The following is a 26,662-nucleotide window of genomic DNA, read 5'->3' on the forward strand; positions in this document are numbered from 1 at the left end:
GAACGTGGCTCACCACCTGTGGTGACCACAGTCTCTAGTCATGCTCAAACTAATGATCAGGGAATAGAAACCATCCCGCCGCCAGACTGTGCTATTGATTAGCCAGGGTCATCCACTCCACGGTTGTCCAGGTTGATTCTGTGGAATCAGCACTGAAATTCAGAAGGGTTGTGGCAGTACCGCCACTGCACAGAAGAGGGCGACAGAACCACATTCAGTGGGCGCGTTCAATCCAGGGAGCCCTCTGGTCTACACAGGATCTCACGGGTTTTCAGCCTTGTCAAGCACGTAAGGCAGTGTTACGATTCCATAAGTGAGGAAGCTGAGTCTCAATATTTTCCCCAAGATAAAACAGCAGGGGACACAGGAGACATCTAAAGTTCCAGACAGGAGAGGATGATTGGAAGGGTCACGGGGCCGGGGGCTTGAGGCTGCTTTTGCGGAGCACTTCATGCAAATGGAGAGAATGGTAATTGTGTGGTGCCATTCCAGTGAGAAAGTGGCAGCGCAGGAGTCTGAGCTCAAGCCTCCTGACTCTAACTCTCGGGCCTCTGGCTCTGCAGCGGGCTGTGGATTATTCAGTCCTCCTGGCTTTGGCAGGTACAGGGAGGGATTTCTGCTCACTCACCCCACTTACTCTGATTTCTGTCTTCCTTGACGTTATTCTCAGTTCTAGAGTAAGTAAATAGACCAATACAACAACTCTGAATGTTGCCAGAGAGGCATTGAGTCAAAACCTGAAGCTAGACCCCTGGCCTTCCTAGAAAGCAGTGCTATTGAAGAGAAAAGCCTAGGGAAGGTCCTTAAGTATTATACTGTATTTCCATATGCTGGGTTGACTATGCGGAAGTCATGATGATGGTGACAAAGGTGACGATGACGAGAGCAATATTAACCAACATGTGCTGAGCTGTTATTCTGCTGAGGGACTGTGACAGCACTTCTATACATTATCTCATTTAATCCTCTCAAGAAACCTGTGAGTCCAGTATTATTTTACAAGTGAGAAAAATGAGGCCAGGAAGGTTAAGTTACTTGCCCAAGCTCCCTGGGCAACTAATTAATCCAGCATTGCTTGGATGCAGATGTCCTCATCCCCCCTGCCCTCCATGCCCCAGGCTTCCTTAGGCTGCATTCCAAGGGTTCCTGACATCTTAGGTCACGTGGCCAAATTGAAGCACTATTCAGAAGTTATCCCAATGTTACCTACCCAGAGTGCAGTCTATATGGTGATAATGGAATGACAGCAGTCATAGACCATTTGCAAAGAAATTCTAGTACTTGGAAACTGTAATTGTAGCCACTTGTCACCCCAGAATTCAAGGTTTCCCGGAAGAGCCAGCTTAGCCCCAAGGAACACATCACCGAGGTTGTCTTTCCTGAGATTCTGAGGACCAGAGAGCATTCCCATTGGTTCAGAAAATTGGAAAAACTGATTAGAAACATTTAAAACCTTAGAGAAATAAAAGCTTGTCCCCCTTGTGTTACATGGTACAGATCACACAAATTGGGTGACTTGCCTGACACAACAGACTATAACCTCCATCCGTGTGTTTGCAGTACAAGTTGCTTTTGCATGTTTGACATACTTATTAGCCCTTTTTGCCTCACTGTGGTACCTAGTTTTCATCGATATAAGTCATTCAGAAGACCCATTTGATGACAAACCATCAAAACACGACTCCCGAAATCTAACCCTGCAGTCGTAAGCCCCAATCTCAGTCTTCCTGCTCCTCACCTCAAGGGGCTGCATGGTGGGTGGGAAAGAAGAGACAACAGTACTCCCTGGTTCATAAGACTGGCTTCCATCCCCACGACCTGTGTGTCTGAGGGTAGAAAGAGAGCACCAGGAGCCTGCTACCTGTGGGGTATATTCCATGAACAATTAAGACTGTGTGATATACAAACAGTCACCTCAAGGCCAGTGTTCTGCACCCCATTTTAAAGCCATCTGACAGGACTTTCCTTCTTACCTGTGCTATTCTGTGGCTCCTGGTTTTACCCACACTTCCCTTCTACTGATTCATGACATGTTTGCCCCGTTAGACCCTCTCAGCAGGGACCAGATCTGACTTTTGGCTTCTCTACAACATCTAACACCTCAGTAGTAACTCAGGGAATTCCTAACAACTTCACAGTAGGACCCAGACACATAATACCAACATACACTAACACAGGAAGTACTAAAGCAGAAGGAAGACGTTTTTATTCTTAGATAGTCAAGAAGGGTCTTTTTTTTCAGAGTTATACCTCCATCTATCAACACCATCTGAGAGCTGGGTTGGCAGGAAAGCCCGGAAGAGATATATTCAGCTTTTGGCTCACATCGTTCCGGCTCTCCAGTTTCTATAAGGTCTGGAGAATGACTTCACCCCTCCCAGTTACCGCAACCACATCTGCAGATATGCAGAGTGAAAGCTGCATAATTTATGATGTGTAAGACTATGATTTTGAACTAGGATTTCACAAATCAAGCCCAGTGGAAATGTAACCCAGAGCGTCAGTTTACTGGAACCTGAGCCCTTGTCTCTGTGTAAGGCTCACTGCCCCTGCCCCAGGTAGCTCTTCCCCTCATGGAGCAAACAGGACCCCGACCAGCCGTGGGAGGCAGACCTTCCTCTAGTTACAGAAATCTGGAACAAGTGAACATTGGAGCCGCATCTGATCTCAGAGCAGTTGTGTAAGGCAACAGAGAGTCCACTGTGGGTACGCTGTAGCCCTCACGACTCTATTTTCCACACCCCGAGGTTTTCCACATTTATGTTACCCTGCCTCTAAGTGCCATGCCTGAACAGAACCCTGGAGAAGAGGGTACCAGTGCTTAGATCTCCTCCCTTCTCCCATCCTTGGCTAGGAAAGACACCAGAAAGGTGAGGGGCTACAAGAGACATGGGTGCTTACTGTGCTGGTCACTCTTGTCCCTTGTCCCATCCACTGTGCCATCTGGAAGGATCCTCAGGAAGTGGCCCCCGTTGCTGCAGTAGAGAAGTTTGGGTTTCTTGTAATTCCCGGTAGGCAGGTTAAACTTCTCAGTAAGGGCTGTGAACGTCGTGACTTCCCCTTCAGCCATGGCTCAGCAGCGGCTGGTTATGGTGCTTTCAAGCCTGCAAGAAATTAAACAAACCTATAGAACGTTCTTCCAGCAAAGGTGCAGCTTACACTTTCAGGAAGGGAAAGAGAGCCCTGGGGCACAGGGCTCTGGTCGGTTGGGAACCACAGACTGCCCAGGTGATGCCCACAGTCATGGTGGCCAGTGGTTAAGGAGGATGGTCCTGGCATGGGAGGGATTGTCAGGGCATTTCTCCCTTCCCAACTGGACACAACTTCGGATCAAGCGGTGTGCTTTTTAGAACTTGAAATTTAATCATTTGGCCAAGGGAAAAAAAAATCATGTGTTGGTCCCTCCTTCTGATCCACACACATCCTCAAATTAAACACCGAAGTTGCCCTGAAATAACACTTGGGGTCTGGCTGAAACCCACAAAAGCTGAGAGGCCAGCCCTGAGGTTTTGCCCTCCGCCCTCCCGCTGTTTTGACTAAGCACCGCCAGGCCCAGGTGCAGAGATAGCACAGAGAGCCTGGGCATTGGAGACCTAGAGGAAAAGGCATGGCTGCCTCCTAGGCCTCCCACAACAGCGACAGCCAAGGGTTCATGCGTAAAGGAAAATTCTGGGTTTGCTGCAGGGAACAGAATCAGACCTGGGGAACAAAGCACATGGGGATGTTACGTGGGGTTTTTGAAGGGCAAACACTGCACCAAGGGAAACTTTGAGACAGATCATTATGAAAGAAATGTCATCAGTTATTGCCTGCTCCCATAGTGCTCCACGTGTCCTCTATCACACAGAGAAGGTGTCCCTTGTACAAAGGGACAAAAATAATTCATCCTAATTATTTTCTACTAAACCATATTTATTATGACACAGAAACCACCATGTTACATATTATGATCCTCTAATGTTGTATATACCCACTATATAAAATTTATAATATAGTAGTATGAAAACGTATCAATTATACCTCAAAGGATTAAAAAACAAAGCCAATAAACATCAGAGTTTTAAAGCATCTACTTGTCCCCCCATTTAGGAAAATGAAATGCTGGTGACTATGAGGGCTGTGTAAGAAGGAGGTGACGAGAGCAGGACGCTAATGCGGGACCTTCCGAAGTACGAGTAGATGCTGATTGTACACACTGGTTATCACGTGGCCGTATGATAATAATGATCACCATCATTACAAACATATTCTGGGCTAGACGTTAACTCACGTCATCCTCACCGTAACCCCCTGAGACAGACAATAATGTTATCCCCAATTTTTATGAAATGAAACCAAAACTTAGAGATGTTCAATGGCCTGTCCAAGGTCAACCGCTAGTAAGTAAGTGGTAGAGCTGAGCCTCAAGAGGGGTCTCTTGAAACAAAGCCCTAACTTGCCCTTAATCACCAGGAAACGGTTAAGTGACCTCACTGATACTGCAGTTATTGTAATAGTCCCCCATTATGCGTGGCTTCGCTTTCCATGGTTTCAATTACCCGCGGCCAACTGCAGTTCAAATATATTAAATGGAAAATGCCAAAAATAATTCATAAGTTTTAAATTGCACGCCGTTCTGAGTCGCGGGATGAAATCTCGAGCTGTCCCACTCTGTCCAGCCTGGGACGTGAATCGTCCCTTTGTCCAGCGTATCCGCGCTGTAGACACTCCTGCCCATTAGTCACCTCGTAGCCATCTCGGTTACCAGATCAACTGTGTCACGGGATCAGTGCTTGTTTCCAAGTACACCTTATTTTTCCTTCATAATGGCCCCAAAGCCATTCACATAACTTTCATTACAGTACACAGTATTATTGTAATCTATTTTATTATTAGTTATTGTTGATGTCTTACTGTGCCTGATCTATAAACTTTATCATAGGTATGTGTATATATAGGAAAAACATAGTATATATACAGTTTGGTACTATTTTTGGTTTCAGGCATCCTTTGGGGGCCTTGCAATGTATCCCCCACAGAGAAGGGGTACTACTGTATTACCAGAAGTGGGGTTTTTACCATCGCCTGGCACATACACCTGCCCCCATGAGCTTGTCATTCATTAAGTTACTTATTTGTGACCCAGAAGTTGGCTATTACCACCACCACCACCCTCGGCTTTTGTCCCCATGACAGCCTTGTAGTGGAACCCCAAGTTTCGCCTGGTTCCCCAGGAGAACACACAGCACCCATGTTAAGAGGCCCTGTGGATGTCACAGAAGGCTAGCCAGCCTCTTGCATTCCCCACACTAACCAGCCACCCATCCATCCATTCCTAGAGCAGTCTCATGGAGTGGCTCCACAGAATTTAATTTCACTATACGTGAAGGCAATAACTTAGATAATTTGTCCTGGTGACTGGGATTAGGGTTCCTGTTGGAAGCTTCCACTTGTTTCCTCCGCTCTAGGCATTTGAATGTGTCTGGTACATTTCTCATTGTGCAGCCAGTGAGATGTTTCCTAAGTGTTAGGTATGGACGTGGCTCTATCCATTTGCGTTCTTCCATCCTATTGGGATGAAGGGGCACCAATGCCCCAGAAGGCTGGCTGAAGTTGGAGACACCAGCTCTGGCCAAGGGAGGATACTAATGCTCGTGTGCCCATGTGTGTATAAGCCATGCAGCCTGGACTTTGTCACTGTGGGGCTCTCCCCAGCTAAATGACCTCTGCCAGAGGCCAGCAGGCGTCCCACCCCTTCTGATCACAGTGCAACCTGCAGTTATGCAAGGCCATGACTCTGCTCTCTGCCTGCTCCCCGCGGTAAGAAGGTCAGTATTAGGGCAGTTGTACTGACTTCAGATTGCCCCCATCACCCTTCAGTGCAGATTCATGCCTAGAAACCTGAAGGGGACATACATGTTGACTCCCGAAAATAAGCCTAGAGTCAACGTGAAGTTGATAGACTGTGGAAGCAGCATTCGTGGACCAGCTGCAACTTAAAAAAGACGACCCTTTTTGCTGCTGAGAGAGAAATCCTACAGGCACGAAAGCCCAGCCCCCCTCTTTGTTGCTTCATTACAGTTTACTGATATTTTAAACAGTGGTTGGTCCAAAGTTCCTTGCCGCTCCAGTATTTGTTAAAGGATAGGAATAAAGAAAGTCTCTGATGTGATAAAACTATTAGGCAGCAGCCTTAGCAGGCATTGAAGATTTACACAAATTGCTCTAAATCCATTAACTATGAGATATCAGGCAGTAAGCATAATGGAAATTTATAAGCTCTGCTTCTGGTTACTATTGTCTTTTTGTCAGGGGAGGAGTGTGTGTGTGTGTGTGTGTGTGTGTGTGTTGGGAAATGGGAAAGATGAAGCCCAGTGGACTCCTTGTCATCATCGCGTGCTAAGCCCAGTCCTTTGAGATTTGGGACACTGGTGAGATTTGGGGAAAACCTGAGGATTTTTTCACCTTACAAGTGACACCAAAGTGAAGGGAACACCGAGCCTTTTGGAACATCCTTGTTAAGACTGACATATTTGTCAGCTGTGGCTTCAGGAAGAGAACGTGGACTCTGACACATGAACAGGATGTTAAGTGTACACTCTTCTTCAGGAATACAACAGTCACTTTTCAGTGTGGGAGAGTGAGCAACGCTGTGCAGCCCCCACTCGGCACAAATTGGCTCTGGGAACCTGGGGGAGTCATTCACTCCTTCTGAGATGTTTCATCTAATAATCCCCACCATGCTTACCTCAGAGTTGTCTGAAAGGTTAAATAGGCACACTGTTCATAATAGCACTAGGGAAAAAAAAATGTGACCTGACCTGTAGGAGATAGGAGTAACTGGTTATGCTGAACTAATCAAAGTCTGATGTGGTCTAGGTCAGCTGCGATTGGATGCTTAATTTGAAAGAGTTTTTCAATTGGTATGAAAATAGAATTTTTATGCCCTCTCAGATTTGGCAGAAATCAGTTAAGCCCCTCCCCCTTCATCATTTAAGCCATCAAAATAAGAAAGACATGAAGGAGGCAAAGATAAAACATGGTTAGGTACAAAAGGATCCAGGTTACCATTTCAGAATCCATTCTCAGCTTATTCACAGTTACCAAAGTGACGTTTGTGAAGCTTGCTATATGTAGAAGACATTTGTGCTCAATTTGGCTTTGGTGACTAAGCTAGAAGGGAAGACTCATGGCTCCAAGAATCAAGGGAAGACAAACAAACACTGATTTTTTTCATTTTGTGTTTAACCCCTGTCACTGCTTATGCAATACAGAATGCCCATGAAGGAAGATTTCTGCAAAGTACATAAAGCTACCGAAGGTAGATGTGCAGGTATTTGTTGAGGTGATAATTGGATATGTGTCTTCCAACCCAGCATATGTAAAATAGGCCTTACCTTTATTCCAAATATTCTCTAGGTCTTTGCTTCTCATCCTATGAATGGCATCACCCAAAAGCCTAACTCTTCCTTACAGATATTAATTAAACTAAATCGTGTTAAGTCAAAATGCTTGTTAAATATTAAACATAACTACAAAAAGAAAAGAAATAGAATGCATTAATTCCAACCAGCAACTGGTAAGGATAAGGGAAATGAGGTGAAATAAATAAACTGTATTTATCCAAAAGAATCCAGAAAAAGAGGAAAAATATAAAATAAAATAAAATTTCTCAAAATGAGGTGGCAGAAATAAATCCAAATATATTTATAATCACAATAAATGTAAAAGGGCTAAATGTAGTAGTTATGGGATTTTTAAAAAATTAATCTACACTGTAATTACAAGGGGCACATTTAATACATAAGGACACAGAAAGGGTAAAAGCAAAAGGACAAAAAACAGATATCAAATGTTAACAGAAAATTAAAAGTTAGTATGGCTATATTAATATAGAAAGTAGGTCTAAGGCAAAAAGAATGATCAAGGATAAAAAGGATCACTGCATGATGATAAGTGGAACAATTCAACAATTCAATACATTTAAATACAAACATTCTAAGCTTGTGTAATACTTAATGACATAGCCTCAAAATATATAAAACAAAAATTGACATATATAAGGAGAAGTTGACAAATCCACAATGATGGTGGGAAATCTTAACACATTTTTGTCATAAATGGTAGAGCAAAAAGATAAAAAATTTTAAGGATATAGAAGAATGAAATACACAGTTGATAAGCTTAATTGAATGAACATACATGAGAACCCTGCACCCCACAGTTAATGAACACCGTTTTTCTTGGCACCTGGAGCAGTCATACAATGTGGCCAAGTTTCAGGTTATAAAGCAAGATTCAACACAAATAGAAGAATCCATTTTGTTCAGACTATTCTCTGGGTATAGTAGAAACCACTACCGCCCATCCCATTGGTGACAAAGCCTCTTCAATTGTACCTTTGTAACGTCTCCCCAATCATCCTCCCTTCTCCGTTCTCCCTGTGGCAGCTTTAGTGCAGATGCAACACCTTCTCTCACCTGGGCTGCTGAGGTGGGCAGCAGTGGCCTCTCTTCTCCAGCACTGCTTCCTTGTAATCCACGTTTGACCCTGCTGTGCGTGAGCTTTCTAATACATGAATCTGATCAACCCTCTCCTACTAAAGATCTCTGACTGTGTCAGTGGGTTCTCTGATGCCATCAGGATAAATAAAACCCAGATTCCACCACGACCTATGAGGCTTTCATCATCTGCTCTCTGCCAAACCCTGTTGCCTTTTTTCTTATTGACCTGTTCTTCTTGTAGTCCCCCCACACCCTCACCCTCACTCTCACCGAGCAGCATTCTTTCTCTCTCTCTTCCTCCACCCTTCTACTATGGCCTGGCTAAGTCATACTCACTCTTCAAAAATTCATCTCAGTTCCTCCTTCAGAAAGCCTCTTTGGACACATCCCCCAGCACGAACCTCCCTACTCTTCCTCCACACCACACACACCAGCTTAGGTTAGTTGATTCCCTAATACTCCCATAGCAGCACTGTGTTATTTTGTTGTAGCACTGGGTGTAATCCCCATTTATATTCCTTGTTTCAACCCTTCAGTGGTTTCCCATTGCTCCAGGAGAAGAACTAAGGCCTGTGTAGGGCTCTGTGAGGGCCAGCCCCACCTTCCTCCCCTGCCTCATCTCCCACCATGCTCTCTCCAAACTAGCCTTTCATTTCCTTGAAATCCTACCCCCACCCCCCAACACCACCACCTCCCTGGACCTTTACCTGCGCTGTTCCCTCTCTCTGGAGCACAATTTCTCTTCGCTTTCTCTCTTCCCCACTTACCTACTTAACTCCTACTTTTTCTTCAAGTCTTAGTTTAATTGTCAAGTCCTTAAAGAAGCCTTTCCTGATGTCTCTCAACTGGGTCAGGCTCCTCCAGTTCTCATAGGACCATTTAACATTTCCTTACAGTTCTTACTTCAGTTTTTACTTACACATTCATTCTTGTGATTATTTAATTAACATCTCTCTTCATGACTGGACTGTCAGCTCCATGATAGTACAAACCAATCTGCCTTGCTCACTATGGTATCCTGATATCTGGCAAAATGCCTGGCACCTAATGGGCACCTGATAAATATTTGTTGAATGAATGAATGTAGTTTAACTATGTTTACTTGACTGTTTCCTTCATTAGTCTCTGAGACCCTGGAGCAGAAACTATGCTTTTTCTTTCGAGACCCAGCACTTAGCAAATGCCTACACATAATCAGTGTCCTGTGGATATCCGTTGATTGAATACCAGGCCATTCCCTTCTCAGGATCCTCTAGAGGAAACATCTTATCAGGAAACCTAATCCTTAAGTATTAACAGAGAAGCTAAGCAAAGAGCCTAAATGTATTTTAATTGGGTTAAAATTAGGCTATAATATCCTACCCTTGGTTAAAAGCAAGCCCAAACCTGGTTCCCATCTTGTGGAAGATACCTCCTTACTTCTTCAAAAGAAATATTCTGAACATTAAAGATCTAAAAGAAGGTATATCAGACCCTCCTTATCTGACCAAGAGAAAGTTTGTGGAGTCTGGAAAAAATATTCCAGGTTTTGTTACTTCTGCCAGGGAGTGTCAGGTTGTCAGGGACTCACTTTATACCCTCTGGTGAAGGAAAATTTGCCTGAAGAAAGGGAGACTGTGTTGTTCTTTCTCTTTTTCCCTTACTCCACCCTTAGTGATCTGTACCAGGTCTGAGGTAGGAATGCAGCCATAGCTGACTGGCCTGGTCTAGCATCTCAGCATGCCGTTCCCAAGCCAGTTCTGTTCCATGAGCTGAAATCTCACCTTCCAAAGTTGGCAGTCACTGTGGGTGTGACCATGGGATGGACTTGCCAGTGGTGTACAGGAGACAGCTCCTACAAGTTTGTGAAAGCCAATGATTAAATATTCAGCAAGTTGGGGAGCTGGTTGTTAAACCACTAGTAGCTTGAGATCAGCCCTGGTGAGGACATTTACACCACAGAAATTGGCAAATACTATAAATCGGTTTGTTTGTTTTTTTCTCTATGTCTATCCTTCATTTCCCTTCCTACCTTTCCTCCTCCCTTCTTTTTCTTCCTTTTCCCCCCTTTCTTTTCTCTGATAGCTGGTTTACCAGCATACCACTAAACTTGGGTTTGAGCCCTCCTGGACATTCACTAGCAAATTACTCAGTTTCCTCATCTGTAGAATGGGGTTCCCTACCAGTAGCAACTGAACAGAGTTGCTGTAAGTGGTAAATGATAACGCATGTAAAGTGCTGAGCCCAGTACTTGAAAACTCATGAGCATTCAATAGATGTTAGCTTGATTATCATTGTCCATGTATCTTATTGTTTTGTTTTGCCAATCATCTGCGCTATTGATTTAAAATTGAACAAACTTGAGTTTTCACACTTTGAATATTTTAGCAATATTTGCAAAATGTTATTTTCTAAATAGAGGTTAGAATTTTTCATTTTCACTGATGTGTAATGATGTTCTCCTTTCATTTGCTTGGGTGCTATGATATACTAGTGACCAGTTCTCGGTATATTTCATGCATTTGCGTGTGTTACTGTGCAGGATGACAGACAACCTAGGGTTCAATAGTCTTTCTCTCCTGTTCTTTAATTTAGGATCCTCCTAATTCTAAAGACTCCCCAGTCACTGAGAATAAACCGTCCTATGGCTTCCAGAATCCAACATTATTTAAGGGAGCTCAAGATTCATGATCTCAGCATCTGCCATGGGTAGTATTCTGTAGATGTCCTAGAAATTTAAAAAAGAAAAGAAAGAAAAGGAAAAGGAAAGGGAAACGAAAGGCCTAAAATCCCTAATCCACCATTCTAAAATGTAAAAGACTCTTCACACTGGAAGTGCTTTCATAACTCCAACTGTGGCAAAATCTGACCCAAAGTGTCATGAGACTGAAGTCTTTATTTATTCCACTTCGTGTTAATATTTATATAATCAGTCCAGAATTAGTAACGTGTTTGATTATAGGGTACTGTCCCAGACTGCACTGGAGTTGTTCCATAATATACAATATTTGTACCATACCACCTTTCTAAAAATCCCCCAAATCCTGAATTCTGAAACATATCAAGACCCCAGGCTTCTCAGACAAGGGATTCTGGACCTAGCAAAAGTCACTGTGTTTAAGGAGTTGACACTCTGGCCACTCCTAACTCATCAACCCATGCTTCGGAAAAGAGGGGCACAGATGCTTGGACCAAGTGCAGCTGGCAGGAAGTAGGGGTGGTTCTAATCCAGCTTGATCATCCAACAGCTCAACCCTAGCCTTAGCTCTCACACCCTTAATGAAGAGTAGAAAATACGAGCAGACATACACATCCCCAAGGAACTCCTCCAATATTCTTTATTTCTTCCCTTGATTCTGGATGTTTAATCTTCTGCACTCTGGCTTATCTACCCCCAAAACACTTCACCCCACAGAGCATTATTTAACCAGAGGTCAGGGATTCTTTTCAGTGCTTACAGAAAACAGCCTCCATTCTGAGAGGAAAAACAGCGTTCTCCTGGTTCAGTGGCGAGCTCTGTTCAGTCAAAGTCAATGGCACGCCCCAGTCCCGGGCGTCCTGCGGATTCTCAGCCATCCTGAAGATCTGCACACGTCTTAGATGGAAATATCCTTCCTGCAGCCTGATGCTTTCAAGCTCCAGGGCTTCTAGCCAAATGCAAAGTGATTCTGCAGGGGCTCTGGCAGCCCTCCCTCTCTTTTAACCTTCTCGTACCGCCTGACGTGTGTCTCCAAAAGTCTTTTGAATCTGTTGTGCAAGTTACATTCTGTAGAACCAGCCCATTTCCCGAATTCGAGGAAGGACATTTCTTTCATAACTTCCCGCTCACAGGAACGTGGTCTGCTTGCTGAGTCGTTTTTTATTTTTTTAATTTTTATTCTCTCCTCACCTAGAATATTTGGCTTCTCCAAACTCAGTCTCTGGAAGTATGTGTTTGTTATCTCTTTGGAAATGCCAAGGGCTTGTCCTACTCTGTGTTTCCCAATAGCCTGCTTTGGACATACCCATAAATAATAAAATATGTCCATAAATAATAAAATAGTGACCTTTTTTGGAGCATTTACTATGTACCAGGGGCGGTGCTAAGTGATTTACATACATGATTTTAATTAATCTGCAAAGAAATTCTGTTGGGCAGGCATTGCTTTTCTTCCCCTTTCTTCATTTCTGTTAAGTTGGGAAGTAAATGAATACAGGAATATTTTCTAGATAATCGCCTACCCTAGCTGGTTCAATGTTCCAAAGGTCAGTTAACAGAACAGGGAAGCTGCCCTGAACTGAACTCAAGGCATTGCTTTTTTTATCCCCCGTTTTGCAGCTGAGGACGCTGCAGCTCTGAGAGTTTAAATCATTTGTTCAAGTTCAAATAGCTAAACAAATGTCAAAGCCGAGATCCGAAGGGAGGGTTTTCTGACTCCAGAGTCCATGATTTTACTTGCCAAAGAAATGTGGGACGGAGAAGAAACCGCCCCTTGGACTGAGGGATCCTTAGCGTCTCTATCCTGTATACCCACCGGCCTCCTAGCTCATGTAGCCCCGTTGACTGTGTTCTGAAGGTGATACCTGTTGTCCCTGAATGGAGTCTTTGCAGGTTCCTCCTTGACACAGACCTGCCCCTTCCACGGGGACAGTGACCTCCATCAGTGCATTCCTGATGGTTCCTGATGCTGCCCCAGAAGGGACCCAGCATCATGCAAGCCCATCCTGGCTTCTGTCACAGCACAGTCACTTGCCATTGCTCACAAAAGGGCTGGGGCCAGGGCGAGAGACACTGGGGGAGCTGAGTGAATGGTCCGACTTGCGCCTAGGTTGGAAGCACCATGAAAAAGGGAAGTTCTCACACCCTCAGAGTCACAGGCCTGGGTTTTGGTTTCTGCTGTTTCATTAACTCCGCGCATGATGAGGCAAGTCATTTATCGTTTCCCATCCCTCGCTGCCTCATCTGTACAGTGAAGCTGTCAAGAGTACCAATCTCATCGTGGTGCTCTGAGGAGGGAATAGAGGAAGGCCTGGGAAGGGCCTGGCGGACAGGGAGTGCCTAGGAAATAGACGGTATTGCTGTTAATAAGAACCTATGTTTTAGTGTGTTGATTATTTCCAGTTTTACAGCACCTGGGTTTTACGAAGCATTTTATGTGAGTAAACAAGCATCTCTGGATGTCTGTTGTGTAGACACAACACTAAATATTTTATAATCATTTTGTATGTGCTATTCCTTCTGTTACACGGGATAGATGAGCACGTTCCCTTTTTCTTTAGCTGAGAGAACTGTGACACAGAGAGGCTAAACAGTGTATCAAAGCAAGCCTGGGGTTCAGCCAAGAATAAAATCTTCAGTCCCGAGAGATCAGTGTATTGTGTTGCCCTTCTATTGGGCAGCCTCATTTCCAAGGGCCCCATGCTCACTCAAAACATTACAAAGTAAAAAGGACAAAACTCACATTTCTGCCAAACAGAGGATGTCCAGGCATTTCTGGAAGAACTGTTAGAAATTCCGGCGTGTGGTTTTGTGTTTTAAGGTGCTTGGATACGAAGGAGGAATGTAAACCCCAGCGGAGCTTGTTTCACACGTCAGAGTCTATTCTGGATCTTGAAAGTGGGCCACAGAGGTCCCGGCTGTGCCCCGAGAGCTGCATTCCTGCAGAGGTATCCAGCATCACCAGGAAGCAGGCAGGGGAGCAGGGCCCCGGATTTGCAAAAGTGACCCAGTGTGTGTCACAGCCAAAGGGCAGAAAGAAAATAATCCCCTGCCCCACTGCCAGCCTTCCAGTGATAGTTTTTGTAGGGCCTGTATTATTAAGACAGTATAAACCTCGTTTCCTTTTGCATTATTTCTTTTTAAGGACTTTGGCTATTTTAAGAGCTTCCTTTCACTTGCCAACTCTCTTTGATCCCACATGAAACGTCGAAAAGGGGCCATTCTCCCATTCCCACTGTTTGCCCTGTTTCAGCACACCCATTGGTTCCCATGGTCCTGTGACCATGTCATTGGTATTCCACATACAGGTCTGCACACAACCCAGCTGTCGACAGGAACCAGGTGGGTTTTATGGGAAGGAGGTGGAGCAAGAGAACATTACCAAGGCCCCGGGAAAGGACTGGTGTTTGAAAAGGGATGAAAGAGCTTGGAAGTGAGTTGAAATTTGTATCCAAGAAGCTAAACTAAGAAATAAATCTTTCCCTGGTATGTACACATTGCAATCAAGTGGCCATTTATCAGAAAAATCACAAGGATAGGTAGGTACCGATAACCATGACGGTATACTCATCTGTCAAATATGGCCTCTCACAGGAGGTTTCTTGAATTTTGGCAGGCAGCTCAAAGCATGGTTTACTTTCATCTGTTTGACTCCTCATGAATTCCTTCGTTTGTTTCTTTTTTCTAACTGACCTTTTAAAGCCATTTATATCCCCCATTGTCCACTGCTCCTCTCTCATGTTTTAGGGATCAGAGCACCACTGTGTTGTGTGAGGTTGTTTGAAAAATGGAGAATGTCTGTGTTATTGGCCTTTGAAAGCAGATGAGGCAACAAGAAGTAAGGAGAAATGTCAGAGTGATTTCTCTTTCCTTCTTGGGACTCGCATGTTTTTGCACATAATTTCTCTCAGCTTTCAAAGATCCTACATTCCTCCACTCCTCCTCGGCATTGTCAGGTTCAAAGGGATTCTCTGGAATCTGATACATCCAGACTTTTAGATAGGCCCAGTGGGTGGGGCAGACAGAAGGCAGAACATTTCACGGTGTTTTCATGATGGTTGTATTCTTGAACCCTTGATGGTGTGAATAACTTTTCTATAGGCCTATTCATATAAAAAGTAAATAAATAAATGGGTGCTGCTTTTCAAAATTTTCACCGTAGGAGTAAGCCATTACATTGTAAAATTTCACACTCTATAGGGAGTTTGATTGATCTGAATTTCAGATATTCTTCTTACTACAGCGTTTTCAGCAACATGACTATTAATAGCTCCCTGAGTTTAATTATGTTGGGCCCACCTTATCTAGGATAGCTCTCATCAATTCCCTGTCCTCCCTCTCCGACCCAAATGTGTTTCTTGGACAACACTTATGATAATTTATGGTTTCATTTATGTGTTTGTTTACTTGTTATTGTCTCACTCCAACACACTACCACCACCACCACCACCACCACCATCACACCACACCATAACACACACGTCCCACCACCACCACACCACACACACACACAACTGTCAGCCTCATGAGGACCCAGATCAGGTTTGTTTTGGTCACATTATATGTCAGCATCTAGATCTGTGTGTGCCTCACGCAAAGCAATTGCTCAATACACTTTTTGGAATAAATGAATTCAAGAATTCTGTTCTCAAAAACGCTGTGGGGTTTTAAAAAAACCTAACTTACCCAGAATGTGATATTTAAGGTTAGTTTCTTTTTTCTGCAGGTCCTTTGGAGTATGGTGAATAGTGTTTTTCCAAGAATAGTGTTTGCCAGGGAAGGAGCTGGAATCACTTGTTATCCATATAGCACTTCTAAGGAACAATGAGAAGCCCGCCACTTTTCCCCCTCTGATTTTCCCTTCTGTTGGTCCATTCTTTCTTTTTTTCCATATTTACTAAAAGCTAATGAAGTCTCATAAATGGCAGGCCTGGTAAAACATGAGTAATACTTTACCTCCCTCACAGGATTGTTGTGAGGGTTACATGAGATAATTGTATTTAACAGTTCTTGGCAAAGTACCTGGCATATTAATAGCCTGATAAATGCTAGCTATTAACATTATCATCAGAATATTTATGGACCAACTAGTATTCTCAGTCTCCAGAATAAGGAGAAAGGATACCATCTAAACCACCAGGGGGCTTGTGATTTATGTCATCAGCTTTCTTCCATAATATCTGTTTTCATAGCAGAGGGTTACATGGTGGCCTCTTTGTTTTACAGGTGGGGCAAGTCAGCTAGCCAGGACAAGAGTGAGGAAATGAACAATATAACAAAATTTTAAATCAAGACAGGATCAATATTACTGATTTTTTTCCTTTTGCCTCAGGCTCCTTATATTGATTGGCCTAACACTGTTATTGATCCTGTCTTTTTAAAAGAAATTTAATACTTTGATCATCATGGATCTTTTTTCCCTTAAGTTTCGTTTAAAAAATCATTGCGTTAAAATATTATTTATCTTGATTTCTGAGGAAATTTTGTGCCCCAAACAAGTGCCTCCCTCGTCTTACCGTAGTCCCAGCCCTTTTAACTAGTCTAAGTTTCTCTAACCTCTCATAACCAAGCCCTTTGACTCTAGTTAAGGGTTATCAAGTTTATGTACTTATTATTCACTGTAACGCCCGGGACAGTCCACGATCAGCTCCTGTCTTAACTTCTGAAATAGCCCCGTCTTTTGTTCTTGCCGCCCTACCCCCAATCATTTCTATACACAAAGCAGAGGGATTTTTTAAAAACCTATTATCAGATTGGTCACTTCTTTGCTTAAAACCTTCTGTGGCTTTTCATTTCTATAAACCCTCGTGGCCTGCAAGACCCGTATGGTCAGGCCTTCCCTCCTGTCACTCCCTCCCTTTGCCCACCGCATTCTAGCCACTCCTATTTTCTCAGGGATCCTTATCCACTGTGGTCTTCTCCACATGTCTGCCTGCATACAAATTGTTCACTTTCCAGCAATGCCCTTCCCCAGTACTTTCCTTTGACTTGCTATCTTTCCACTTTCTACTTAAGCTTTCAGATGGCAGCTGAAGCACTACTTCCTGATCTAAGTGCTGTCCCCCCTCTGCCTTCATTATTCTCTTTTGTTGCCTCCTGTTTTTTTTTTTTTCCTTTCCAACAGTTCCCATCACTTGTAATTAATTACATACCCATCCATGTGTTTACTTGTTTGATGTCTTTCTCCCTCACTAGACTGTCAGCTCCTGGAGGACAGAAGTCATGTTTAGTCACCACCTTCTCCCCAGCCTCTAAATGAAGCCTGGCACAGAGGAGTTGCTCAATTACTCGTTGAGTGAATGAAGGAGGGAAGGGCATGAGTGAATAAATCAATCTTCAGCTTGTAAAATCGTGACCTTAGGACCCGGCTGCATACTGAGGGACTTATTTTATGTCCCATTCTGCTGTCTGTTGTAATGACCTTTGTTCTTCTAAAGCAAGTGTTTTTCCCCTAGATTATTTTTATAGAAAAAAAATGAAGCAAATATAGAGATAATTATTGATTCTCACTCATCAAGTCCCTGTTTCCTATCACCAACATCCTTCTGAGAGCTTGCTGCAGAATTCCTGGAAACCACAGGAAATAAGTCCACTAACCACTTGAAATGTTCTTACAAAAATAGACCAGACTTGACCTTCTTCCTTTGGAAGGGCCTTTTTCCTCTGGGCGAATGTGACAAAGAAATTGTATCTGCCCTCAGGCACCTCTCTCTTCAGCCATCCTCCCAGCAGGATTTATCTGGGTGTCCTTGGAATCCTGTTCTGAGATCCCCCCCCTCCCCTCGTCTGGATCATCACCTGGGCAAATTGCTTACTTATGACTTCTGTGCTATTGTTTTTATATTAAAATGATAAGATGACAGATAGAAATCAAGTTCTGGCGGAGCTACTGGGATATTCTAGTGCACACTGACATTCTATGAGGGGTAGTTTACCGTTACCAGAGGTTCACACCACTCTCCTCCGTGTGCTGTTCTTTTGATCGTTATCCCCCTTACCAAATTCCTTGCTTTTAAATTTTATTTGAATTATTGACAAGCAGTTTGATTTAAATTTAATGTTCTTATTTAAAGGAAGCTTTATTCTCTAGCACAATTCCAAAAACTTCCCCTAAGTAGAAGGTAGTCCTAGGGAAATACAATGGAAGGACAGCAGTTTTGACCTCCACTTAAGGTGCTGCTTCCTGCCTGCTCAGCTCTTTTGGTTACAAAGAGAGAAGAGCAATTCTTCTGGGGGAGTTGAAAACATAACTGTACCAAACCAAAGCTTTCTCCTTGAATAATCAAAATAATTGAGAGAGATGTCGAAGGGGGCTCCATTTCTCTTTGCGGTGTTATTGTAAGTTGTCTTAGGACCACTCAGAACTTCTGAATCAACAGGGGTATATGCCCCATACTTGGGCAAAGAGAGGCTTAATATTTCGGGTCTGTTGTTTTACTGTTATATCAATTCAACAAATAAGCGGAGGATGCAGGTCTCCTTAGAAACCCTTAAGTATAAGGGAGTGATAGAAAAATTGAAAATGCAGATAAACTTTTCTATTGTTTAACAATAAAAAATTTTAAAGATTGTCTGTAGTCCTATCAGTCAGCGAGAACTACGGTTAAAATTTCTATTCATAAAGACATAAGAATTTTACAAAGTGGAATCATATATATGCTTCTACTTTGTAAAATTTATGTGTATATATATATATATATATAAACTTTATATGTATAAATAAAATATATACGTGTAAAGTTTATATATATATATATATACAGTTTGATAATCTCATTTATAACTTGACTTTATGAAATTTATATATATATATTTTATATATGGTTGATAATCTGCTCATTTATAACATGACTTAATACATTAGGATTTTTCCTCATTAATAAGCATAAATCTACATCTCCATTTGTAGTGGCTGCATAGGATTCCATTATATGAACATGCAAAACTGTGTTAACTAATCCCCTATCATTGGACATCTAGATTGTGTACTGTTTGTCAGTATTACAGACAAAACTGCTGTAGTCATCCTTACACACCATCCCATTACTTCTTAGGGAGGATTTCTGGAAATAGAATTACTGGGGCAATGTGTATGCATTGTGTTAAGGCTTTAAAAAATTTCAGCAAGTTTGTACCTGTTATGGGCTTAAGTTCCATTTTTACTTCTTGACTTACATGCACCTCCTTTCTGATTTATATGTCTGCTCTTTAAGGTAGAGGAAAAATTAATTTGAAAGTTTTAGTCCTGCTGACTTTGATTTCAAAGGCCCCTCGTAAACCAGGAGCCTTGTTCCCTTTGCCTCAATCTGCTCTGAGGATGCGCAGCTCCATTTGTGGGACTTCACAGCATGTGTTTCTGGGCAGGTGATGAGTCTTGTCCTGTTCGAGGGATGCTTTTCCAGTGGGGTGGGCCCAGGCCTTACCCAGAGTCCAGTGGGCCTGGGTCAGTGGGGAGCGGGATGCCCGAGGCAGCATTGGGAACGGGAAGCCTTGGAGCATCTTTTGCCTCTGACACTTGGGGCCACTTTATTCCTTTCCTCCCTCATCTTGCAGCTCTGATAAGCCATTCCTGACCTCTGTTCTAAGCTCGCCTCTCCATGTGTCTCCAAACATTGAATGAGCTGTAAGACTGTTTGGCTTTCTCTAAAACACGCGCTGACTCCACCCTTCCAAGGAAGAGAGAAAATGGTTGCTTTGGTTATAGACCCTTCCTTTCCCAACTCCTGAGATCCACATAATAAAGTGTATTAACCAAATTCTTAACCAGAACAGGATAAGACTCATCAGGTGTCCCCAGCTGATTGCTCCCCAGTTGGTGCATAAAGCTATATAATTTTGACCTATTCTTGGGATTGTCTTATGCCTTTTCTGTTAATTGTAAGCATCAGAAAGGCAGGGGCTGGGTGTCTTAGGGGAGAACTGTCACCATTCACACCAGAAACTACAGTCAGGGAGACCTGGTTCCAACGGGCTTAGCACTTACATGCTGGGTGACTTTGGGCAAGTCACTCTACTTCCCTGCGCCTCAGTTTTCTCGTCTATTGAATGGACATAGTAATACCTGGTAGGGTGGTTGGGAGAAGTGCATGAGATAATTCATGTAAAACACCGAGCACACACTAAAGTGCCGATAAAAGTGCGTGGCTGTTGTCATCGCCTTGCTTCATTTCATTGCCGTCATCACCTTTCCTTGGCTCGCAGCAGAGGGCCTTGCCTACGATAGGGGTCGGCTCAGTCAGTGTCAGCTTAAGTGCATAAAATGAACAGAATATACGCCTCAGCCCTGCTTCCACCAGGAGGTGAAATCAACAGTCTTCGTTGCTCTGCGCATCCTAACTACAGTTTGTGGGGTTTTACTTTAACCAAGGTTCTCCATGCCTGACCGTGGGGTTCCTAGGAGAAGACCTGAGTTTCTCACTTGAGCTGTGCCTTATGTTACTAGGCACAGGGTTGTATCCTGAGCTTTTGGGGGGCCTACCTGCATGGGGACCTTGTGAGGGAGACTCCCCCAGGGTTGTGACGCGCTGGGCCTAGCTTGGGGCTGGCCTCTGCAGGCCCAGCAAGTCTCCTAGGGATTCTCATACAGACCAGAGTGTGAGAACCCCTGATCTGGGGTAACTTTTTTTTCTACATCAAGACAGAGGAAAGGAATTCAGCCTAGAAGGGAAGGGTCAGCTTGATTATTTTTCTCCTTTTAGCAAAGTCACTGAAATGTCTCCAACTCTACTCTCCTTGTTTTCTTTAAAAGCAGTGGCCCAGGGGACACTACCCATTTTGATATGTTTATTTATTTTTCTTTCTTTCCATTACTCAAATTTCCTTCACTGAATTATTGTTTGACCCTACTGGTGGGGGTTGGGGGGAGAAAATAAGACACAGTTTGAGGTGAAATGAGTAAAGGCTCCAGGTCCTTCTTGCCCTGATCTGCTTTGTGAGGCTGGTGCAGGCGGGTGTCCTGTCTCTTTAGCGAGAGGTACAGGCCACCAGTAGGCAAACTAATGCATGTCGACTTAATCTGGAACGTTCCACAGCTCTGGTTTGCTGCTTATGGTGGCACCTGGTGGAAAGGTCCAGATTTCTTTAAACTGAGCTAGAAACTAGTTCTGAAGAATTAACCGGTGCCCAATCACAACATACAAGCCCATAATAAGATGAAATCAGGCCTCCAGGGTGAGGAAGGTCATGTGGCTCAGAATTTCAATGAGGTTCTGTTATATATCTGTTTCTCTCTGCCTCTTATTTTATTGGTAAAGTTGTTCTCAGCGGTTCAAAGATCTGAATACTCATTCATTCACTTGACACATACTTTGTGCCAGACATGAGGAACATAGTGGAGAACAAGACAGACTCAGTGAGGCTCTCCTGAAGTTCGCATTCTAGTGCGGAAGACCCACCATGAAAGGGGTTCCCAGTGAACTGCGTGTTAGGGTGGCAAAGTGTTAGAGCACCATAGGAGACAGATAATAGGAGACTGCAGGGTTTGGGAGATGGGAAGACTTCCTGGAGAAAGGGACATTTATATTCCTAGTGAATAGAGAGAAGAGGATAGCAGGAAGAGTATGTGCAAAGGTCCTGAGTCCAGAAAGAGCATAATTCATTTGGGGAACTGAAAATTGTCTACCATGGGTGAGGAGAACGGGCTGTGGCTATAGAAGCTGGCAGGGCCAGATCATGCAGAGCCCTGTAGGCTTCTGTCTAAAGGAAAACCACTGCACAACGCAGGCTGGGATGTGACATGGTCAGATTTGCATTTTTAAAATGTCAGTCTGGCTGCTGAGGGGAGAAGTATTATTGAAGAGGCAGAAGCAAGGAAAGTAGATGCAGTGGCCCAACTAAGAAGTAGGGGACCTTAGATTGGATGGTGCATGTGGGTATAGACCAAATGTGGGGTCCACTCTTCACAGCTTCTGGCCGGGATACCTTGGATACATTGGCCCAGTCGCCTCTGAGAGTGACAGCAGCATTTGGCCAGTGCATGGGACCAGGAGGAGGTAAACCAAACTTGGATTTTAAAAACTCACCACGTAATACACCAGGAAATGTATTTTCCAGGTGAGATAGTGCTGCTTCGGGAATGTGGGGCTTATTGCTTGCTCTTCAGTAGCAGATTTGGAAATGAGGCACCATGCATCTTAATAGATGACATATGATGCTATGGAGTCAGAGTTCCTCTCTGCCTGACCTGCCACGTGGGGCATTAAGGATTCTTGTCCCTTCTCTCGTCCTTCCTGCCTTGACTCACCAGATGACTGGACAAGTCGTCTGTCCCTCGGCTGCATGTGTCTGACCTTAATAACTGAATTTCCGAGTCATGTTACTATACTTTATAACATCTACAAGACGGTGTCATCTCTGGGAGGTTTGAGGGCAGGTCAGACAGTCTAGAGGGGAGGGAGGGGACCAGCCGGCTCTCAAGACGCCTCCGGTCTTACTCTTCTGTGGGGCTTGGTGACACCAGAGGAGATGGCTGAGGTCATCTTCAGGGCACTTCATTCATTCACTCAACAAATTGTTATAAAGAACCTACTCTGTTCCTGGCCCCATTCTCTGATGGTAAACAAAGCATAGCAGTGATCAAAGCCTACTGAGTCCTACCCCCATCTCACTTACACTCCAGCCATTTCCTGAGGTGCAACCAATTTCCCCATGACCTCCAAGCGCTCCTGATCATAGTATTGAGCAAGAAGGCCCAAGAGTTCCCTGGCATTGAATCCATCAGGGGCCTATAACAAGATTCGAACTTTCAGTTCGCAGATGTGCCAAGTTCGCTCTCACTTCCATGCCTTCGAACTTGGTTTTCCCTTGGCCAGGACCTGTCTTTGACAGCATGGCACATACCCTCTACCAACTCCCAGGATATTCCTACTTCTCCTTCAGACTTCACTTCACATTTCCTCAGACAAGGCCTTCCTTGCCCACTGGCCCCAGGTCCAGGCCCAGCACCCCACCTGAGTTCCCCTTAAGTACCCTGTATTTCACTGCAGCTGTTACTGGACTATTTCTCCCTCTTGACTTCACTCCATTAGGGCAGAGACCTTGTCTATGTTCTTTTAACTCCAATGTCTTGCACAGACCTGGTATGTAATATGTGCTTAATAAATATTTGTTGAGGGGGGAGGGAATGACAATCTGTGCCCCACTGTGCAATGTACTGGTTTTGCTGGAAAGACATGCTCTATGCTTAGAAGTCCACTCATGAAAAACAAGACTAATTTGCCAATTGCCATACTAAACCCCAGGGTATTTTTGATTGAGTAAATCAATCTGAAATGAGTCCTATATATTTTCTAAAGCCCTACTCCTAAAACTAAGAAACAGACCAGAGAGATGAAGAGATGAGGTTGAATCAGTCTATAATCACACAGAGGCAAACAAAAAAGCAAAGCCCTTGCTTTCATTGTCTATTTTTATTCCTATACGGGGGAAAAAGTAAGTTTTCAAAAAGTGGACAGTTGAATAAGAAAATCTGCAAGTGCCAATTCCTGTCTCTCTCTGCTGAAATCAGATAGTGGGTGGCTGGAGGGGTAGTGGTCAGGGGATGTCGCTGAAGAAGTGACATTGAGCTGACACCTTTGAGGATGAGCAGGTGGGGTCAGGGCTGTGTGCAGGGCTACCTGCATCCAAACCTGTTGCATCAAGTGGGGGAAACTGCGTGGTCCTCATGCGCAAGGAGCTGGCATGTTTCAGGGCAGAAACATCAGGATGGTAAACCTTCTCTAGTTGTTAGCCCAGAGCAGGCAAGGGACTCAAAATAATCCACCAGCTGGAGGGGAGGGGCACCAGAGTTAATATAATTTAAAGGACAAATGCTGCTCAGGGGCCAGTGGTGCCTCCATCCCCAGCCTGTCCTGACCTTACCAAACCGAAATTTGTTGTTTCCTCCTGTGACACATTGGTTGGAGCTATTGGTGGCAGTTGCTACCTTCTACCTGCAATTACAGTTATTTGCCTCCTCTGGTTGGCCTCGCCAGTGAATTTTCAACTCCTTGAGGGCAGGGATTGGATGTTATGCACTCCCTTCCCCCACAGACACACACTTTTGCCTTACATATAGCAAATGCTCAGGGAATATTTGTTGACGTTTACTAAATGAAGTAACTAAGATTTCTGGCTATTACTTTGGAAATGTGCCTATTTAAAAGAATTTTGATCTGAGGGTCAGGAATGATAATTTTGGAGCACAGAACTCTTGCAGGAAACCTACTCCTGGATGGTTCTAGAGAAGAACATTGAATGCCTCAGAGATTTCCAGTGGTGGGTGGCAGGATAAAAGAAGGAACTTGTGGGGGTGCAAAAAGGAGACAGGGCAATGAGGACTAACTGGCTATTTGGCTGTTTTGGTTTTGGTGGTGAAAATCATTGAAAATCATCTTGAATGCTCCCATAAAACTATGCCACAGCTGTCCATGTTTGCTCTGAGATTTCTGCTGTCTGGTTGGTTAGTTGCTTGATTTGGGGGTTTGGTTGGGGTTTCTTATGTTTTCTCTGTCATTTCTTTCTTCGAGGGGGTTATTTTCTATATATACAGATTTCTTCATCCTAAATAATCTAGATGTATGCAGCTACAGTGTCTTTTTGTTGTTGTTATAATTTAATGAGTTGAGTCAGTGTTCAGTCTGGAATTCAAATCAAATGGCAACTGAGTATCACTGCGGAAAATGTAAACCAGTATCACATGTCACAGAAGGTAATTGTAAAAGTAAAGATGATCAAAATAAACCATGTTCTGAAATTTAAAAAACAAAAAGTATATAACTAAATCTAATTTATCAGTATGTCTTATTAAGTACTTCTCAGACGTCATCTCATGATGTCATTATATAGCAGGACTTCAGCATAAATATTGTTATTTTTCACAGGTGAAAAAACTGAGATTTTGAGAAATTAAGTAACTCCCAGAGTGAGGTATTCTAATCTGAATGATCTTTTAAGTTTTTGTTTGTAAATGGAATATTGGAGCTCAAGAGTAAGTCTGGAGATTATTAGCTTTCAAAGTTGACCCTTATGTATTAACTGTTTACTTTTGTAAGTAAAGAGAAAATCTAGAGAAGCATGGGAAAATGAAGCAAAAAACATGCAAGTGTATAAAGGAGCTCTGTACTAGGGGCATGAGGTAGAGCATCTGCTGTTACCCAATGGCTTCGGGGGTCGGGTCACCACATGGATGCACTTGACAGTAACATTGCCTCAGTTCAGGATGAGGAATCAGTAACAAAAAGGGTTACGTGGAGCCATGGAAGGAAAGAGAGGAACCAGGTGCTTCGCTTTTCTCTTGGCTGTAACTTACTAACAAAATTCAAGTTCATTTTCCTTGTCCCCTTGGACTGGGGGTAAAAGTACTACTGGAGGCCTGAGGGGATAGTTCTTTGGGGCCTTTTTGGCGTCAGAAAACTCACCTCTAAGCAACTTGGTTTACGTCAGCAAATCCAGCTGCGTTGTGCAAGCACTTGACTAGCCCCTGAGCCCCAACACAAAACAGATGTCTGGACAACACAGAGAGAACACATGGGGCTCCCGAACTGGTAGGACTTTGTTTTGATGAATTGGGGAAATGACAGGAGATGGGTGGCACTGGATGTGCCAGGGTTGAAAATAGCAGTGACCAAATAGACCTCGCTTTGTGCTGGCTTGAGCCGCGTGGGCTCCAAGAGGAGGCGCTCAGAGCCAGACCACATTCCTGCCTGAGAAAGTCAAATCGCTGCGTGCGTTGGACTGTGGGGTTTGAACTGCCTTTGACCGGGGATGTGGAAAGAGATTGAGTCCCCTAGGCCAGAGGAGGGGAAGTGGGATCGGAACCAGGATTCCACTTGGCGCTCTGTCCTAGAAACTGCTTTTCTCTTTTTTGTCTGCGTAACATTGTCGACTGTCATTCATAATGTAGACTGTGGAATTAATCTCTCCTAAAAAAGAAATGGCTACCTGATGAGCCAATCATTGTGTTAAGCATTTTCAGGTAACACTTGCCAGCTAGAAACATTAATAAATACTGAAAAACCAAGGCCTCTTTAAAGAGCTGGGCACATATACTATATGGAGTGCACCTCAGAAAGCTCCCATGTCTTCTGCCTGCTCATTTGAATGAACCAGCTTGCCTTCCATATCATCCTGTACTCTATGGATGTTCATTTAGTAGATTTGCAAAATCAAATATGTGAAAAAATTCTCTCTTGAGGAAAGCGACGAAATCAAGACAATAACAATTACTTAAGATATTAAGAACTGTGATTTTAAAAGACAATACCTATATACATATGCATTACAAAGAGACTACAAATTATACACATGCACACACACACACATTCCCCACCTGCCCCAAATGTGACAACAGCCATCATTGCGTGGTAAGATTACGATGATTTTTTTTGTTTCCTTTTTCTTTTTCCATAGTTCTCCCCCCCACCTTTTTTTTTTTTTACAAGTAGCATGTGTTATTTTATAGCCTGAGAAACTTTTATTTAAGAAATCCATTAAAAAATACTATATATACCTCTTGCATCACTCT

General features: G+C 43.5%; 1 protein-coding gene across 5 annotated transcripts in view; it reads right to left on the bottom strand.

Moving 5' to 3' along the window:
* FGF1 (fibroblast growth factor 1) overlaps positions 1 to 26,662 on the bottom strand; it is a 92,094-nt gene that overhangs the window by 18,960 nt on the left and 46,472 nt on the right. For all 5 annotated transcript variants that reach the window (XM_081035081.1, XM_081035085.1, XM_081035084.1 and 2 more), the window contains one exon: positions 2,902 to 3,104. In XM_081035081.1, coding sequence (XP_080891207.1) covers positions 2,902 to 3,070 — 169 coding nt within the window. In that variant the 5' untranslated portion in view covers positions 3,071 to 3,104. The remainder of the gene's footprint in view (positions 1 to 2,901; positions 3,105 to 26,662) is intronic.

Source organism: Rhinolophus hipposideros (assembly GCF_964194185.1).
Source record: "Rhinolophus hipposideros genome assembly, chromosome: 23".
Classification (NCBI taxonomy): Eukaryota; Metazoa; Chordata; class Mammalia; order Chiroptera; family Rhinolophidae; genus Rhinolophus; species Rhinolophus hipposideros.